Raw genomic sequence first — 17,274 nt, 5'->3', positions numbered from 1 at the left:
TCTCTAGGGTATATTCCCAGGAGTGGGATTTCTGAGTTGTATGGTAGTTCTATTTCTAACTGTTTAAGATAACGCCAGATAGATTTCCAAAGTGGTTGTACCATTTTACATTCCCACCAGCAGTGTATGAGAGTTCCAATCTCTCCGCAGCCTCTCCAACATTTATTATTTTGTGTTTTTTGGATTAATGCCAGCCTTACTGGTGTGAGATGGAATCTCATCGTAGTTTTAATTTGCATTTCTCTAATGGCTAATGATCGAGAGCATTTTCTCATGTATCTGTTGGCTGCCTGAATATCTTCTTTAGTGAAATGTGTGTTCATATCCTTTGCCCACTTCTTGATTGGGTTGTTTGTCTTTTTGTGGTTGAGTTTTGACAGAATCATGTAGATTTTAGAGATCAGGTGCTGGTCTGAGATGTCATAGCTGAAAATTCTTTCCCAATCTGTAGATGGTCTTTTTACTCTTTCGGTGAAGTCTTTAGATGAGCATAGGTGTTTGATTTTTAGGAGCTCCCAGTTATCGGGTTTCTCTTCATCATTTTTGGTAATGTTTTGTATTCTGTTTATGCCTTGTATTAGGGCTCCTAGGGTTGTCCCAATTTTTTCTTCCATGATCTTTATCGTTTTAGTCTTTATGTTTAGGTCTTTGATCCACTTGGAGTTAGTTTTTGTGCATGGTGTGAGGAATGGGTCCTGTTTCATTTTTTTGCAAATGGATATCCAGTTATGCCAGCACCATTTGTTAAAAAGGCTATCTTTTCCCCAGTTAATTGACACTGGTCCTTTGTCAAATATCAGCTGCTCATACGTGGATGGATCTATGTCTGGGTTCTCAATTCTGTTCCATTGGTCTATGTGTCTGTTGTTGTACCAATACCAGGCTGTTTTGACTACTGTGGCTGTATAGTAGGTTCTGAAGTCAGGTAAGGTGAGGCCTCCCACTTTCTTCTTCTTTTTCAGTAGTGCTTTGCTTATCCGGGGCTTCTTTCCCTTCCATATGAAATTGGTGATTTGTTTCTCTATCCCCTTAAAATATGACATTGGAATTTGGATCGGAAGTGCGTTAAATGTATAGATGGCTTTTGGTAGAATAGACATTTTTACTATGTTAAGTCTTCCTATCCATGAGCAGGGTATGTTTTTCCACTTAAGTATGTCCTTTTGAATTTCTTGTAGTAGAGCTTTGTAGTTTTCTTTGTATAGGTCTTTTACATCCTTGGTAAGATTTACTCCTAAGTATCTTATCTTCCTGGGGGCTACTGTGAATGGTATTGATTTGGTGATTTCCTCTTCGGTGTTCTTTTTGTTGATGTAGAGGAATCCAAGTGATTTTTGTATGTTTATTTTATAACCTGAGACTCTGCCAAACTCTTCTATTAGTTTCAGTAGTTTTCTGGAGAATTCCTTAGGGTTTTCTGTGTATATAATCATGTCATCTGCAAACAGTGATAACTTTACTTCTTCCTTGCCAATCCGGATACCTTTTATTTCTTTGTCTAGCCTAATTGCCCTGGCTAGGACTTCTAGCACGATGTTGAATAAGAGCAGTGATAAAGAGCATCCTTGTCTGGTTCCCGTTCTCAAGGGAAATGCTTTGAGGTTCTCTCCATTTAGAGTGATATTGGCTGTTGGCTTTGCATAGATGCCCTTTATTATGTTGAGGAATTTTCCTTCAATTCCTATTTTGGTAAGAGTTTTTATCATGAATGGGTGTTGGACTTTGTCAAATGCCTTTTCTGCATCAATTGATAAGATCATGTGGTTTTTGTCTTTTGTTTTATTTATGTGATGGATTACATTAATGGTTTTTCTGATATTAAACCAGCCTTGCATACCTGGTATAAATCCCACTTGATCAGGGTGAATTATTTTTTTGATGTGTTGTTGGATTCTATTGGCTAGAATTTTGTTGAGGATTTTTGCATCAATGTTCGTGAGGGATATAGGTCTATAATTTTCTTTTTTTGTAATGTCTTTACCTGGTTTTGGTATCAGGGAGATGGTGGCTTCATAGAATGAGTTGGGTAGTATTCCGTCATTTTCTATGCTTTGGAATACCTTTAGTAGTAGTGGTGTTAACTCTTCTCTGAAAGTTTGGTAGAACTCTGCAGTGAAGCCATCTGGGTCAGGGCTTTTTTTTGTTGGGAGTTTTTTGATTACCGTTTCAATCTCTTTTTTTGTTATGGGTCTATTTAGTTGTTCTACTTCTGAATGTGTTAGTTTAGGTAGGTAGTGTTTTTCCAGGAATTCATCCATTTCTTCTAGGTTTTCAAATTTGTTAGAGTACAATTTTTCATAATAATCTGAAATGATTCTTTTAATTTCATTTGGTTCTGTTGTGATGTGGTCCTTCTCATTTCTTATTCGGGTTATTTGTTTCCTTTCCTGTATTTCTTTAGTCAGTCTAGCCAATGGTTTATCAATTTTGTTAATTTTTTCAAAGAACCAGCTTTTGGCTTTGTTAATTCTTTCAATTGTTTTTCTGTTCTCTAATTCATTTAGTTCAGCTCTAATTTTTATTATTTGTTTTCTTCTGGTGCCTGATGGGTTCTTTTGTTGCTCACTTTCTATTTGTTCAAGTTGGAGGGACAGTTCTCTGATTTTGGCTCTTTCTTCTTTTTGTATGTGTGCATTTATCGATACAAATTGGCCTCTGAGCACTGCTTTTGCTGTGTCCCAGAGGTTTTGATAGGAAGTATTTTCATTCTCGTTGCTTTCTACGAATTTCCTTATTCCCTCCTTGATGTCTTCTATAACCCAGTCTTTTTTCAGGAGGGTATTGTTCATTTTCCAAGTATTTGATTTTTTTCCCTAGTTTTTCTGTTATTGATCTCTAGTTTTATTGCCTTGTGGTCTGAGAAGATGCTTTGTAATATTTCGATGTTTTAGACTCTGCAAAGGTTTGTTTTATGACCTAATATGTGGTCTATTCTAGAGAATGTTCCATGTGCGCTAGAAAAAAAAGTATATTTTGCAGCAGTTGGGTGGAGAGTTCTGTATAAGTCAATGAGGTCAAGTTGGTTGATTGTTGTAATTAGATCTTCCGTGTCTCTGTTGAGCTTCTTACTGGATGTCCTGTCCTTCTCCGAAAGTGGTGTGTTGAAGTCTCCTACTACAATTGTGGAGGTATCTATCTCGCTTTTCAATTCTGTTACAATTTGATTTATGTATCTTGCAGCCCTGTCATTGGGTGCATAAATATTTAATATGGTTATGTCTTCCTGATCAATTGTCCCTTTTATCCTTATATAGTGTCCTTCTTTATCCTTTGTGGTGGATTTAAGTCTAAAGTCTATTTTGTCAGAAATTAATATTGCTACTCCTCTTCTTTTTTGCTTATTGTTTGCTTGATATACTTTGTTCCATCCTTTGAGTTTTAGTTTGTTTGTGTCTCTAAGTCTAAGGTGTGTCTCTTGTAGGCAGCATATAGATGGATCGTGTTTCTTTATCCAGTCTGTGACTCTCTGTCTCTTTATTGGTGCATTTAGTCCATTTACATTCAGGGTAATTATAGATAAATAAGTTTTTAGTGCTGTCATTTTGATGCCCTTTTATGTGTGTTGTTGACAATTTCATTTTCCACATACTTTTTTGTGCTGAGGCGTTTTTCTTAGTAAATTGTGAGATCCTCATTATCATAGTGTTTGACTTTATGTTAGTTGAGTCGTTACGTTTTTCTTGGCTTTTATCTTGAGTTATAGAGTTGTTATACCTTTTTGTGGTTACCTTATTATTTACCCCTATTTTTCTAAGTAAAAACCTAACTTGTATTGTTCTATATCGCCTTGTATCACTCTCCATATGGCAGTTCAATGCCTCCTGTATTTAGTCCCTCTTTTTGATTATTGTGATCTTTTACCTATTGAGTTCCATGATTCCCTGTTATGTGTATTTTTTTTTTTAATTAATCTTAATTTGTTTGTTTTTGTGATTTCCCTATTTGAGTTGATATCAGGACATTCTGTTTTGTGACCTTGTGTTGTGTTGATATCTGATATTATTGGTTCTCTGACCAAACAGTATCCTTCAGTATTTCCTGTAGCTTTGGTTTGGTTTTTGCAAATTCTCTAAACTTGTGTTTGTCTGTAAATATCTTAATTTCGCCTTCATATTTCAGAGAGAGTTTTGCTGGATATATGATCCTTGGCTGGCAGTTTTTCTCCTTCAGTGCTCTGTATACGTCGTCCCGTTCCCTTCTTGCCTGCATGGTTTCTGCTGAGTAGTCTAAACTTATTCTTATTGATTCTCCCTTGAAGGAAACCTTTCTTTTCTCCCTGGCTGCTTTTAAAATTTTCTCTTTATCTTTGGTTTTGGTGAGTTTGATGATAATATGTCTTGGTGTTTTTCTCTTTGGATCAATCTTAAATGGGGTTCGATGAGCATCTTGGATAGATATCCTTTCATCTTTCATGATGTCAGGGAAGTTTTCTGTCAGGAGTTCTTCAACTATTTTCTCTGTGTTTTCTGGGACTCCAATCACCCGCAGGTTATCCTTCTTGATAGAGTCCCACATAATTCTTAGGGTTTTTTCATTTTTTTTAATTCTTTTATCTGATTTTTTTTCAGCTATGTTGGTATTGATTCCCTGGTCCTCCAGATGTCCCAGTCTGCATTCTAATTGCTCAAGTCTGCTCCTCTGACTTCCTATTGCATTGTCTAATTCTGTAATTTTATTGTTAATCTTTTGGATTTCTACATGTTGTCTCTCTATGGATTCTTGCAACTTATTAATTTTTCCACTATGTTCTTGAATAATCTTTTTGAGTTCTTCAACAGTTTTATCAGTGTGTTCCTTGGCTTTTTCTGCAGTTATCCTAATTTCATTTGTGATATCTTTAAGCATTCTGTAAATTAGTTTTTTATATTCTGTATCTGATAATTCCAGGATTGTATCTTCATTTGGGAAAGATTTTGATTCTTTTGTTTGGGGGGTTGGAGAAGCTGTCATGGTCTGCTTCTTTAAGTGGTTTGATATGGATTGTTGTCTCCGAGCCATCATTGGGAAACTAGTTTTTCCAGAAAATCCGCTAAAAAAAAAATGCAGTCAGATCCCTATCAGAGTTCTCCCTCTGGCTCAGGCTATTCGGATGTTAATGAAGCCGCCTGGGGAGGGTGGGGGAGGGAACAGAGAGATAGGAGAGTAGCACCTCAGAATATAGCCAGAGTTGCTTGTCTTGCTTGGAATGACTATTATATCTGAGATTCCCGCGGGCGCGTTGCCTATGTGTACTGGCTGTGTGGAGATTGCCCCTGGGGGGTCTGGCCCCCTGGAGTCACGGTCAGATCCTCCGCTTCCAGCCGCACGCCCAGCGTCAAGGCTCCCCTACTGGGACGGTGCACTCTCGACTCCAAAATCAGTCGCTGCCTCCCGGGGACTTCTCGTCCCTCCAGCCGCGTGGCCGTGCCGCCTCCGCGAACCAGTTGGGCCGCCTCCCGGGGTTAGTTCAGATGGGTGGAGCAGCTCCCCGTGCTTGTGCCGTGACCGAGTGTCCCGGCTGGGACGCTGATCTCCCCGCTCCAATACCGGTCGCTGCCTCCCGGGGACTTCTCCTATGGGCTGCGTCCCACGCCGCCCACGCGACCCGGCTGGGCCCCTTCCCAGGGTTAGTTCAGGGGGGTGGAGCAGTTCTCCGTGTTTATGCCGTACCTGTGTCCAGTCCAAATCCCGGCGGGACGGTTGCCCGGCTGGGACACTGCTCTTCCTGCTCCGAGACCAGTCACTGCCTCCGGGGACTTCTCCTACCGGCTGCGTCCCCCTCCCGGGGTTAGTTCATGGGGGTGGAGCAGCTCTCTGTGCTCGTGCCATACCTGACTGGTGCGCTGGCTCCAGGCTCTGGAAACAATCGCTGCTTCCCCGTATTAGTTCGTTCTCCGTCTCTAAATCTGTGTTTGTTGTTCAGGGTTCGTAGATTGTTATGTATGTGATCGAGTCACTTGTTTTTCCGTGTCTTTGTTGTAAGAGGCGTCCGAGGTAGCGTCTGCCTAGTCCGCCATCTTGGCTCCGCCCCCTCCTTCCATCTTCTTTTGATGCTTCCTGGGTCATTTAATATTTTCCCCATGGAATCCTTCACTACCCATAAAGATTACAGCCTAGAAAACTCTATAGGGCAGTTCTGTCACATGGGGTCGCTATGAGTCACAATCAACTGGATGGTGCCTAACAACAGGGATTGGTGGGGACTGTGGCAAACTGGAAAGAACAAGCCCTGCCTGAAGGAGGCTCCAACTGGTTGTTGCCTTACGGACAGAGGGGGCACATTATTGTCTGATCTCTTGAGTTCTCTGAATAACCTCAAAATCTGGATTTTTTAAGTAAAAGCCCCCAATTTGTAAAAATTGGTGACTAAGTGAAAATTTTTTTTAAAACAGGGCAGGCCAAACAAAACACAACTGCCTCCAGTCAATTCCAGACCACTGGCCCTGAGTTGTGAAACTACTCTGGAAAAACCAAGGATGAGAGAGGAGATTACTCAGGCGGAACCCCTGTAACTGGCTGAGGCTCACCAGCAAGGCAAGGAATGGGTTCCCAGAGAGTGTCAGGTTCACAGAGAGCAGAGGCTGCCCACACAAAAGGCCCCAAGGCTAGAGTGCGAAGGTCTGCATCATTTCACAACCTTGAATTTTCAGGACAATGAAGCCTATATATCCTTAATGGCCAAATGGCCTCTATTTTAACTGTTTTGATGAAGATCTAAGTGGAGTACACTTCCCTGCCTCCTTAAACGGCAGGCTGAACTGAACATCTCAGCAGCCACACTGCTGCTGAACCTGTGCCCACTGCCCAGCTCTATAATGACTCCTTTGGTGCCCCCTCTCTTGATGTCAGCTGTCACCTCTCTCTGCTGGTGGCTGGCAGCAGGCTAGGGAAGTCACTTTGCTTACCAGCATTCTTGACATGGAGCCAAGAAGGGGCCTGAGGACCTTGCTGTGGCTGAAAGCCACCTGAGACCTTGGCCCAAGCTGACCATGGAAACTTTCCTGTCCTTGGAGATAGGAGGAGGGGAGGGCCTGGTCTTCAAACTGAACATACTTCCTTGTTGCTCCCTAGCCAGTTGCCATCAAATCAATTTTAACTCATGGCAACCTCAAGTGTCAGAGTATTAGTGTGCTCTGTAGAGTTTTCAGTGGCTGATTTTCTGGCAGTAGATGGCCAGGCCTCTCTCCGAGGCATCTCTGGATAGACTTGAACATCCCAACTTTTCAGCTGGCAGATGAGGGCATTAACTCTTTACACCACCCAAGGACCCCTTGTTTTTACCTAGGAGCAGGAAATGTCCACACAGATACATGGAGACTTGTTAATAGACCATTTATCAGTTAGTGCTTGCTGCATGGAACAGGACCCTGCTAGGGTGGCTTTAACAAGCAAGGACCGAGGAGCCAGAGATGGACACTGCAGGGCTGATATGGGTGCCGCTACTTCACCACTCCCATCTTCCATGTGCCCCTCTAGTCCTCCTGGTCACAAGATGGCTGCTGGACTTACAGGTGTCACATCTATGGTCTGGCAGGAAGTAGGGGGTAAGGCAAAAAGCAATCCAGCTGAGTCTGTCTGTTTTTATTAGAAAAACTGCAGCTTTCCCAGATGTCCTACCCAGTTGACTGCCACCTCATCTCATCGACCAGAACAAGATCACTAGTCAATGGGAGATCAAATATCTTTCTGGGTATACTGCTGCCCAGGACAAAATCAGGATTTGTTAGTCAAGATAAAGGGGAGGCTGGGTATTGGAGAGGAGACGAACAGTGTTGAGTGGTTGAGGACCCTGGACCCAGCCAGACTGGCCCTTCTCTAGTCTGCAGACATGGGTTGGGCGTCAAGTTTTCTGTGGCCCCTCAGAGACTCGGGAGAAGGAGGACTTCTGCTCCATCCCCCAATCTCTTTCCTACATCTTCGTTTAGAGGCACCAAAGTCAGTCATTTTAAGTCTGCCGTGGGCGGGGCCTGGGGCAGACTGAAGGCGCAGAATGATGAAAATGAGACGGGAGTCAAGGCTGCCCCTGCTTCTCACAGCTCACCTAGGGCAGTGAGGTCACGGTGGGCCAGGGCTCCACATGTAGACGGCCCAAGGCTCAGCCTCTGCCTGATCCCCTGAGTGCCCAGCACCTGGAACAGAGCCTGGCACAGAACAGGAGCTTGACACACACACCTGTTGGATGACAGCAGTGGGAGCATGTTCACAGGGCTGGCGTGGGGTGGAAAGGCTGGACACAGAAGAGGGCAGGGACTCTTCTTTCCATTCGGCCCTTGTTTACAATTGGGTAAGAATGAAGGAAACCATCTTCCCCTCTGGACTGTGATCCAGGTGTTATTATTCCATTATACAGGTTATAGAATGGAGACTCAGCGAGGCCAAGGCCCCCCAGGTTCTAGAAGGCAGAATTAGGAGAAAGTGATGACTGTCTGGCCTCAAATTCAGTCCTAATACAGAAGAAATTCTTATTTTGTAAGAAAATCACACTCTGACACACTGAGATTCCAGAAAGTAGGCTTTGGTCTCTCTAATTCTTCTCCATTAGTACATTAGTTACAAAGGGAAGGGCCTATCTCATTGGTTCTAAGGAAGGTGGGGCAGTGACCCCATCACCCATCCCCATCTCCCAGGCCTCGTCTCCTAACAGGCTGTTACCATGATCTCTCCTGTGTAGAGCAGGGCAGGCCATAGGTGGGCACCAGGCCCTTCTGAGTTGTCTGGAACTTGTCTTGACTCCCCAAAGGGGTCTGTTTTGGAGAAGGTGAAGGGTTTGGCCTGGCACCCCCAGTGTGAGCCAAACCAGACAAGTGTCCTCACCCAGCCACTCTGTCTTTGGGCCAGATGCCACTGCTCTCTTTGGGGTATCTTTCTCCCTACTCTCCCCCACTGCTGCCCTGTGTTTTCCTCCTATCCCTGGCTCAGCCCCAGATGATGGGTGGTCACATCCAAACCTGCAGCTCCCTGCCCCAGAGGGGCACAAAATGGAGGTGGGAGTGACACTGCACCTACAGGGCAGCCCAGTTCCCAAAAGGGCTTTGAAATGAACTTCTAAATGCCTTTGTAATGACTCAAGGTGCGTTGGCTCACGTTCCATGCTGTGCCAGCCCCCTGGATTGCCGTACGCTCTCCTTCTTTCCCATCAAATTATCAGTGACCTTTAGGGCAGAGCTAGGTTGCACCTGTTTTATGAAGACTTTCCTGCCCTCAGAAACACCGGTGGCATAGTGGTTAAGAGCTACATCTGCTAACCGAAAGGTCAGCAGTTTGAATCCATCAGGCGCTCCTTAGAAAATGTATGGGGCAGTTCTACTCTGTCCTATAGGGTTGCTATGAGTTGGAATTGACTTGATGGCAACATTTTTGATTTTCGTTGCCTGCCCTCATCCCACCTCCTGCTTCCCCTTCTGCCCCACAGCACCTTATACAGGCTCTACTTCAGCATGTGTTGCGTTGCATTTTATTTGCTTATTTCCCATCTATCTTACTCCCCAAACTCCCCCAGGGCAAGAGTGTGATGTCATGCATTTGTGTTCCCCCCACCAGCCTGGGGCACTGAGGTACAGGAAGCACTTGGATAAGCAAACACATGGACAAGCGAGTGGCTGGACGGATGCAGGAGGTATGGTGAGGCACTGAAACGCTGGAAGAAAGCCTGCCCGTGCATAGGAGGAGGAGGCGCAAGGCTCAGAGGAAACCTGTATACGATAGCTCAGTGATATCCATCCACATTAAACAGTACCACTGGAGTACGGGCCACGGTGGCCATGCAGTTATCACAAGTAGCTTCACCTAGCCATGCCTTGCTGGCCCTCCAGGGTGGCTGTGAGGCCAAGGAGAGACGACAGAACGCTACCTCAGGCTGGAGGTTTGTCCTTAGCCATAGATGACCTGCTTCTTTCCTGCTGCGTGCAAAGCAAGGGGAGGAAGGTGTGCAGCAGAAGGGGGAGGGCTGTGTGGCTCTGTGTTGAGGCCCAGGACCAAGGGTGAGGGTGACTGAAGGGGCCACGGCCAGCTCTCTGGCCACTCAGAGCTGCAGGGCCTTCTGGAGCAGGTGCTCATCAGGCACCTCGTGTGGGAGTGTCACCACCAAGCCCTTGTTCTCTCGCATCGTCTGGCAGATGATCTCATAGGCCTTCCGGTTTCCAGACCAGCAGCGCCGGGCCACCTAACAACACGGCCATGTTGGGAGAGAGAGAGAGTGGTGCAGCAGTTGGTGTCAGCGTCACTTCCCAGCAAGATACCTGGACACTGTAGCTGGGTCCCAAACTCCCTGCCCTTCTCCACTTCCAGGACCCTCTGTTGATATCTGTGGGGCCAGTGGTCTTTTGCACCTGCCCCCGCCCCCAGCTCAGATGTCCCCCTCTCTTCATTGGACTTTAAACTCATCTCAGATCTAAAACTGAGCCATCTTTCCACCCATCCTGAACTCCCCCACCTCCCCCACCTGCAAGAGTGATAGTACCTTCACCAGGTGCACCGGCCCCAACCAAGGAGTCATTCTCCACACTCCTCTCCATCCACGTGGAATCCACTTCCACCTGTCAGTTTTGCCTTCACAATCTGCCTCCAATCCCTTCCTTCTCTCTATCATCCTAACTAGGGTCCAGCCGCCATCATCTCTTCACTGGAGGATGGCCACAGCCTTCCTCACCCCCAGATCTCCCTGCTACCACCCCCAAGCACACCTCCCCTCATCTCTTCTCCCACCCATCCAGTCTCCACACCACAGCCAGTGATCTCCTAAAGGGAAAACTCAACCGTGGCTCTCCTGATCCTGACGGCCTGTACTGCCTATCAGTTCTAGGCAACCTCACCACACACGAAACCCTGGGCCATCTGCTTGGAGTCAACCTCTTCAACACCTCCCACTGCTCCGCTCACCCTCAGCACCCAGCCTGGCAGGCCCTTTTGTCACCAAACACCAAGCTTGCTCTCACCTCTGGAGCCTAGCGCTTGGTTGGATCCCCAAGCCCCCACACCTCCCCACTTCGCTGGCATCTACCCCCTGCCCTCCCGTGTGTGGTGCTTCCCCTTCTCCGTTGTCCATAATGTGGTCATGGAGAGGGACAAATCTCCCCACTCCCAACCCGCTCTGCAAAGAGAGGACTCAGTATTAGAGCAAAGGTGAACTACAGGTGCCAACCGAGGGCTGACATCTCTTAAGCGTCTGCATTCTTCTGACCTTAGTACGATAGGACCTTTAAAGATGTGGAAAGAGAATTCTTTACTATGGCAGCCCTCAATGCAGCAGTGGATGGGAGGACTGGGACTGCTAGGGGCCAGTCTGTATGGATACAGGATGGCCTGGAGGATCAGGCCAGATGCAGGAGACCAAAAGGGGGCAATCGGATGAGGAGGGCCACCCTGGCAGTAGGGATGCGGAGCTGGAGAGGGGATACGTGGATAAGTGTGAAGGGTGGGACTCACTCCAAAAGGTTCTGATGGGGAGGAAGAAGCAGTGCTCTGTCTCGGGTTTGCAGTATGAGGAAGCAGAGCTGCAGATAGAAATGAGAAGAGGGGTGACTCACCCCATTGGAGACATCCCAGCTGAGCATCGCCTTGGCTTTCTGCTCAGCCTCTTCGGTCCCGTCCAGCACGAGGCCAAACCCACCATTGATCACCTCACCCCTGCAAGAAGAGCAAGCACACACACAGTTGCAGAAGTGTTCCATGTTGAGGCACAGAGTGGCCACCTTCTCGGCAGCCTGGTGCTCTCTCCACACTCTACTTCTGAATGCAAGAGGTGCTTGGGGGTTGGCAAGTTGGTGGCCTACAGAGTCTGCCACATGTGCACTTCTCTGCCCATTGGTGCCTTGGGACTTTATACCCTGACCTCTCACTGCCTATGTGAAGACTGCTTTGACTTCCTGAGTGCAACATACCCCCTCTCTTCTCAGTTCACCAACTGCTTCCCTAGAAACTTCTTTGCACTTAAAAGTATACTTCATTGGGGTCTCTTGGACTACTGAATACCATTGTCATTATTTCCGATTCTATATTATTTTTACCTTCCTTATTCCTTCTTTCTACTTACCTTGATTTGAAGGCTGAGTTCCTTTATTTTCAATATTTCTTGTTTTCTAATGAATGTATTTCTCTGAGTATTGTTTTGACTACATCTAACAGATTTGTTCTTGTTCTCGCTCAGTTCTTTACAGGTGTAATTTGAATCTTATTTAATTGTAGTGCTATTTTAGGAGTGGCATAGCGGTTAAGAGCTATGACTCCTAACCAAAAGGTGGCGCAGTGGTTAAACAGCCTGAGCTATTAAGCACTGCGCCACCAGGGCTCAGTGGTTAAGGTTGGCGGTTCGAATCTACCAGCCTGTCCTTGGAAACCCTATGGGGCAGCTCTGCTCTGTCCTACAGGGTCGCTATGAGTCAGGCAGCAACGGGTTTTAGTGCTAGTTTACTTTCTGGGCATGTTTCCACTGTGGCTCTCATCCGTCAACGTCTGTGAGTGTCCTCCCTTTCCTGAAGCCCTTGGGTCTCTGTCCTCTTCCTCAGAAGTCATTATCAAATTTGACAAGTGCTCTGAGACATTGTTTAGTTAGAAAAAAAAAAGTCAGCATCCAGGTAAACATGGTCGGGTAAATGCATGCATTTATCCCTGCTCCCTCCCAAGATTCCACTAAAATGACTGTAACCAAATTTTTTACTTTTATTTTGTAACCAAAATTTTTAACCCACAAGGACAAAGAGAAAGGGAGAGGAGAATCAGCAATGCAATTTTGAAAGCTGGAGAAAAAAAAAAAAAAAATTTTTTTTTTTTTTTTTGGAGAGCAGACACAAGGAAGATGATATATGAGTCAACTGTGGGATAAAGCCTAAGGTAAACCCCTTAGCTGCCTCCCACCCCCAGGGCCCAGAATACCTCAGCAATTGGTGGCACAAGTACCTCTGGAAGTGGGAGAGACAGAACAAGCTAAACACAGGGAGACTGGTGGACGCCTGCTGAACACGCGGTGAGCCCCACATGCCTGCCTTGCAACAAGACGCCAAGAAGCTGCCTGTGCCAAGACCACAAGACGCCAGAGGCTGACCCCTACCATGCTGACTCAGGGCCCCTGGATCTGGGTGCAAGGACAGAGGCACATGAAGAAGAGACTGAGAGGGACTGACCCCTGAGCTCTCCTCTGCAGCCAGGTAGCCCCTGATCCAAAGATCCCACTGAACACACAGGGCCCCAGCCAGCCAGGTGGCACCCCTCTAAACATAAGCAGACAGCAAGGACCCCTGGACAGACAGCCAAAGACAGAGACCAAAACAAGGCATCAGAAAGAAGGGCTCCGAGGAGGCCGAGGCAACCAGCCGAGGGAGCAGAAGAAAGCAGCTGCTGTTGCTGGTCTCGGAAAGTAAGAACACCAACACAGGGAGCCAGTAGACGACAGAAGAAAAGGAGAAAAAAAACAGAAGTAGCACTATAAGCATATAACTTAAAGAGGTGGATTTAAGTACAAACAAAAAATGCAGCTAAAGAGTTGAACATGATTTCCTCTTGGAGTAGGAATGACTGAGGACAGATTTTTTTCCTGCTGGTTTTTGAAAAAAGCCTTAGAGAAGTATCTGATTTCTTAAGTTATATACACATAAGTTTATGGATTCCAAAGTGAATTTGAAGCACTGCCCAAAAGAGTCCTCAAGAAAAGCAGAATAAAGTTTCTTGGTTCTAGCATCTCGCCAGCCTACGTCCCTTTCCATAGAACCTGGGGGGCAGTTCTGGGGGTGGTCGCAACTCAGGAATTTGCAGGGGCATTCCTGAGAGATGGTGGGAGTTCTCTTGGGAAGCCCCTGCCTGAACTAATCCTCCTGTCCCCTGCCCCAGGCCCTTGTGTCATGGCTCTCTCAGGCCTGCTCTGCCCTGTCCCTTCTTGCCCTCTTTTGTTCTAAACACTGGGGCGGTGCATCCTAGGAGAGATGTGAGGGCAGACCTCAGCTCCACCACCAGCCCTGTGGCTCTGGGGCAAGTTACTTAACAGTGTTAGAGCCACTCTTTTTTCTCTTAATCAAGGGCAGAGATACCAGATACCCAATAACCAGTCATCCGTCCTAGCTTTCTCCAGCCTGCTTATCGGAAAGGACATGTGTGTGGGTCATATTTTCCACTAATTAAAGCCACCTGACGGGCTGCGGCCCTGAATTCTGAGCCAGCCCATGCGCATGCTCTGGAGAGCTTGGCTGCTAATGGACTTGGCTCCAAGGCCAAGGGACTACACGATCTGGCCAAACGGGCTCAGACGTCACTTCAGAGATAGCCCCTGGAGCCAGCCTGGGGGCTGTCCTCCTTCCCAATGCCACAGTCCCTCCAGCTGTTTCAAGTAGCCAGAAGCCAGCATTTCCCCCACCTTGGTTTTTTTTTTTTTGAGGTGGGTCTCAAAGGGCAGCTCCTGTGAGGTTACAGGGCTTGCATTCCAGGTGAGCTTCTTTGGTCTGAATCCTATCCCCAGGGCTTGCTGACTCTGTGACGTTGGGAAAAGCATTTGATCTCTCTGTGCCTCAGTTCCTCATCTGTAAAATGTACTTTCTTCCTAAGACTCAGTAAGATAGTGGATTCAAAGAGTTTAGCAAATGCTTGACATATGGTCAGTGTTCAGTAAAAAACAAAACAAAACAAAAAAACCAAACCCTGTTGCCATTCAGTTGATTCTGACTCATGGCAACCCCATGTGTGACAGAGTAGAACTGCTCTATAGGGTTTTCTTAGCTGCAATCTTTACAGAAACAGATCACCCAGGCCTTTCTTCGTGATGCGTCTGAGAGGCTTTGAACCACCAACCTTTGGTCAAAACCAAAACCGAACCCGTTGCCATCGAGTCGATTTTGGCTAGTAGTCAAGCACAAACCGTGTGCGCCATCCAGGGACCTTTGTGCATTCAAAGAGTTTAGCAAATGTTTGACATATGGTCAGTATTCAGTAAATGTTAGTAACTCATTATTCTTAGCAGTGACATCTTCATGATGGAACTGTGAATGCCAGCAGGAGTCTCCAACTAGAGCCTCCCATAGGCCTCCATCCCCGCATCTTGCAGATTGGGAACAGCCTGTGAGAGGCAGAGCTGTGGGTAAGTCAGGGACAGAGGTGAGGCCAGAGCCTAGGAATCCCAGTTCCTGGCTCCGGCCGCCTGGGAAGCCACTGCTCTCTCAAGTGAGACTATGAGATTTGGAATAAAAAGACCTTGGCCAGGAAAGCACTAGGAAAATTTCATGATAAACACCTGTGAGATCACTTGAAAACTGAAATGAAAATGGTGTTGCAGTTTATACTGAATACATATCCACACCAGGACTTAGTCTCCTGGATGATGGACGAGACCAAAGAGACAGAGTAGCTTGGTCAAGATCCTTCCCTACATATTCCTCCCAGCTCACATAAAGAGCACATTTACAACAAAGCCATTAGCAGAAGTGGTAGAGGCTGTACGGTGGGGCTGGTAGGCTCCTGGACTTCAGCTGCCCAAGCCTGGCCTGCCATGCAGGACTTCCACATCAGTCCACACCCCCGGTTTGAACATTCTCCAAAACCGTCTTACCAGCCCACGCCACCTCCGTTGTGAAGTGCTACCCAGGTGGCTCCTCGAAAGGCATCTCCCACGAAGTTCTGCACAGCCATGTCTGTGGAAACAGAGGCCACCCCCATTATTCCCTGAATGAGATGGGCCTGGAGGCCAGCCAAGCTTGGGCCAGGGGCAAAAATGGGGATCCCTAGGCTCCATCTCTGCTCAGGCCTGGAAGGATAGAGCAACAACTGGGCAAATTGGTGGCTGTTGTTGATGTGTGCCGTCAAGTCGATTCCAACTCAGAGATTCTATATGACAGAGCAGACCTGCCCCATAGGATTTCCTAGGCTGTAATCTTTATGAGAGCAGATCACCAGGTCTTTTCTCCCAAGAAGCCACTGGTTCAACCTTTCAGTTAGCAGCTGAGCACTTAACCATTGCCCCACCAGGGTTCCAGTAACAGCAATAATTTATATTTGAAGAGCCCATGCAGATGCAGAATAAATTGACAAATGCCTCCCCAATTACTCACTGTTGTTCCCTTCTATAGTTAGATAAAGTGCCTTAGAAACAGAAAGAGCAAAGAAATTAAAAGGGACATGGTACCAACTTTAGCTCAGAGATGTAGAAAGCCAAAGAGGATCACTCTCACCCTTAAAACAACAAATAAAGGAAAAACAAGCTGCAAATTAATGACTTTTCTTGACCCCATCAGAGAACTTAGGACCCAGGGCAATCAACTAACCTGTAATCTGGAGGTAAACAGGCACCTACATATAGAAATGAAACCCAAGCTTGTCACCTTGTAAGTCTCTAACAAATTGCCGTAGGATGAGCATGGGCTACTCTGAGGCTCACACCTTCTTGCAGGCTTTTCTTCCAAGAACCCCACTGAGTGCTCACAGGGACGATCAGGGAGAACCTGAGAAAGTATTCCTCCTGGGTCTGGGCTGGGGAAACTCTACCCAGACCCATCTCCCCTATCTCTCTTTTGGAGTGAAAGCCTTGATCTGCAGGGGGATGAGCAGAACAAAACAAAAACAAACAAAAAACCTATCACTTAGGGTGCTTACAGAAATGCACTGCATCTGGGGGAAGAGAACAGAAAAAAGAATGTACTTGCTCTGGGGAAGGACAGGAGCATTTGTGACTACCATACCCCTGGGACCCAGGGACACAGTGGCTGCCTAAGATGAAGGCTCAACTAGAACATCAGAGAACACCAAGCTAACAAGCATTGAGTAAAAATACAAGCGGAATACAGCTGGGAGAGATGTAAGGCCAGTTTTCTCTGTGGCACAGTGCAAAAGGAAGCTAATGGAGGAACAGACATTGAGAAAATAATTTCTGGTAAACCAGCCCACACCCTAAACACAAGGTATCACTAGAGGAATTTGAAGCCTGTGGCACACTAAGGGAAACTATAGCAACAACATACACCAAACCCAGCCCAACTCCTGATGTGATTAACTAAAGGCCTAGCAGAAAAAAAACCGGGCTCAATTCTAAGCATAAACATCCTTACCTCAGTAGAACCAGACTCAGTTATGACACAGATGTTGGAACAGAGAATTTTAAATAACAATGATTAATATGGTAAAGGCTCTGATGGACTAGGTAAACAACTACAAGATCAGATGGGTAGTATTTTGCAGAAATAATCAAATGGGAAGTCTACAAATAAAACATAATCATAGAGATAAAGTATGCCTTCAAGAGACTCATCAGTAGACTTGACATAGCAAGGAAAGAATCAGTGAACTTGAAGATTGGTCAGTAGAAATTACCCAAACTGAAACACA

General features: G+C 46.2%; 1 protein-coding gene across 1 annotated transcript in view; it reads right to left on the bottom strand.

Moving 5' to 3' along the window:
• Positions 1-9,420: 9,420 nt before the first annotated feature.
• The window catches only part of UROC1 (urocanate hydratase 1), a gene marked incomplete at its 5' end in the record, with an annotated part of 51,518 nt that continues 43,664 nt past the window's right edge, over positions 9,421-17,274 (bottom strand). The window contains 3 exons of the mRNA XM_049863420.1: positions 9,421-10,141; positions 11,505-11,604; positions 15,506-15,587. Coding sequence (XP_049719377.1) covers positions 10,001-10,141; positions 11,505-11,604; positions 15,506-15,587 — 323 coding nt within the window. The remainder of the gene's footprint in view (positions 10,142-11,504; positions 11,605-15,505; positions 15,588-17,274) is intronic.

Source organism: Elephas maximus, chromosome 20 (genome assembly GCF_024166365.1).
Source record: "Elephas maximus indicus isolate mEleMax1 chromosome 20, mEleMax1 primary haplotype, whole genome shotgun sequence".
Taxonomy (NCBI): Eukaryota; Metazoa; Chordata; class Mammalia; order Proboscidea; family Elephantidae; genus Elephas; species Elephas maximus.
Note: the sequence above shows the minus strand (reverse complement) of the source record. Positions and strands in the feature narration are given on the sequence as shown.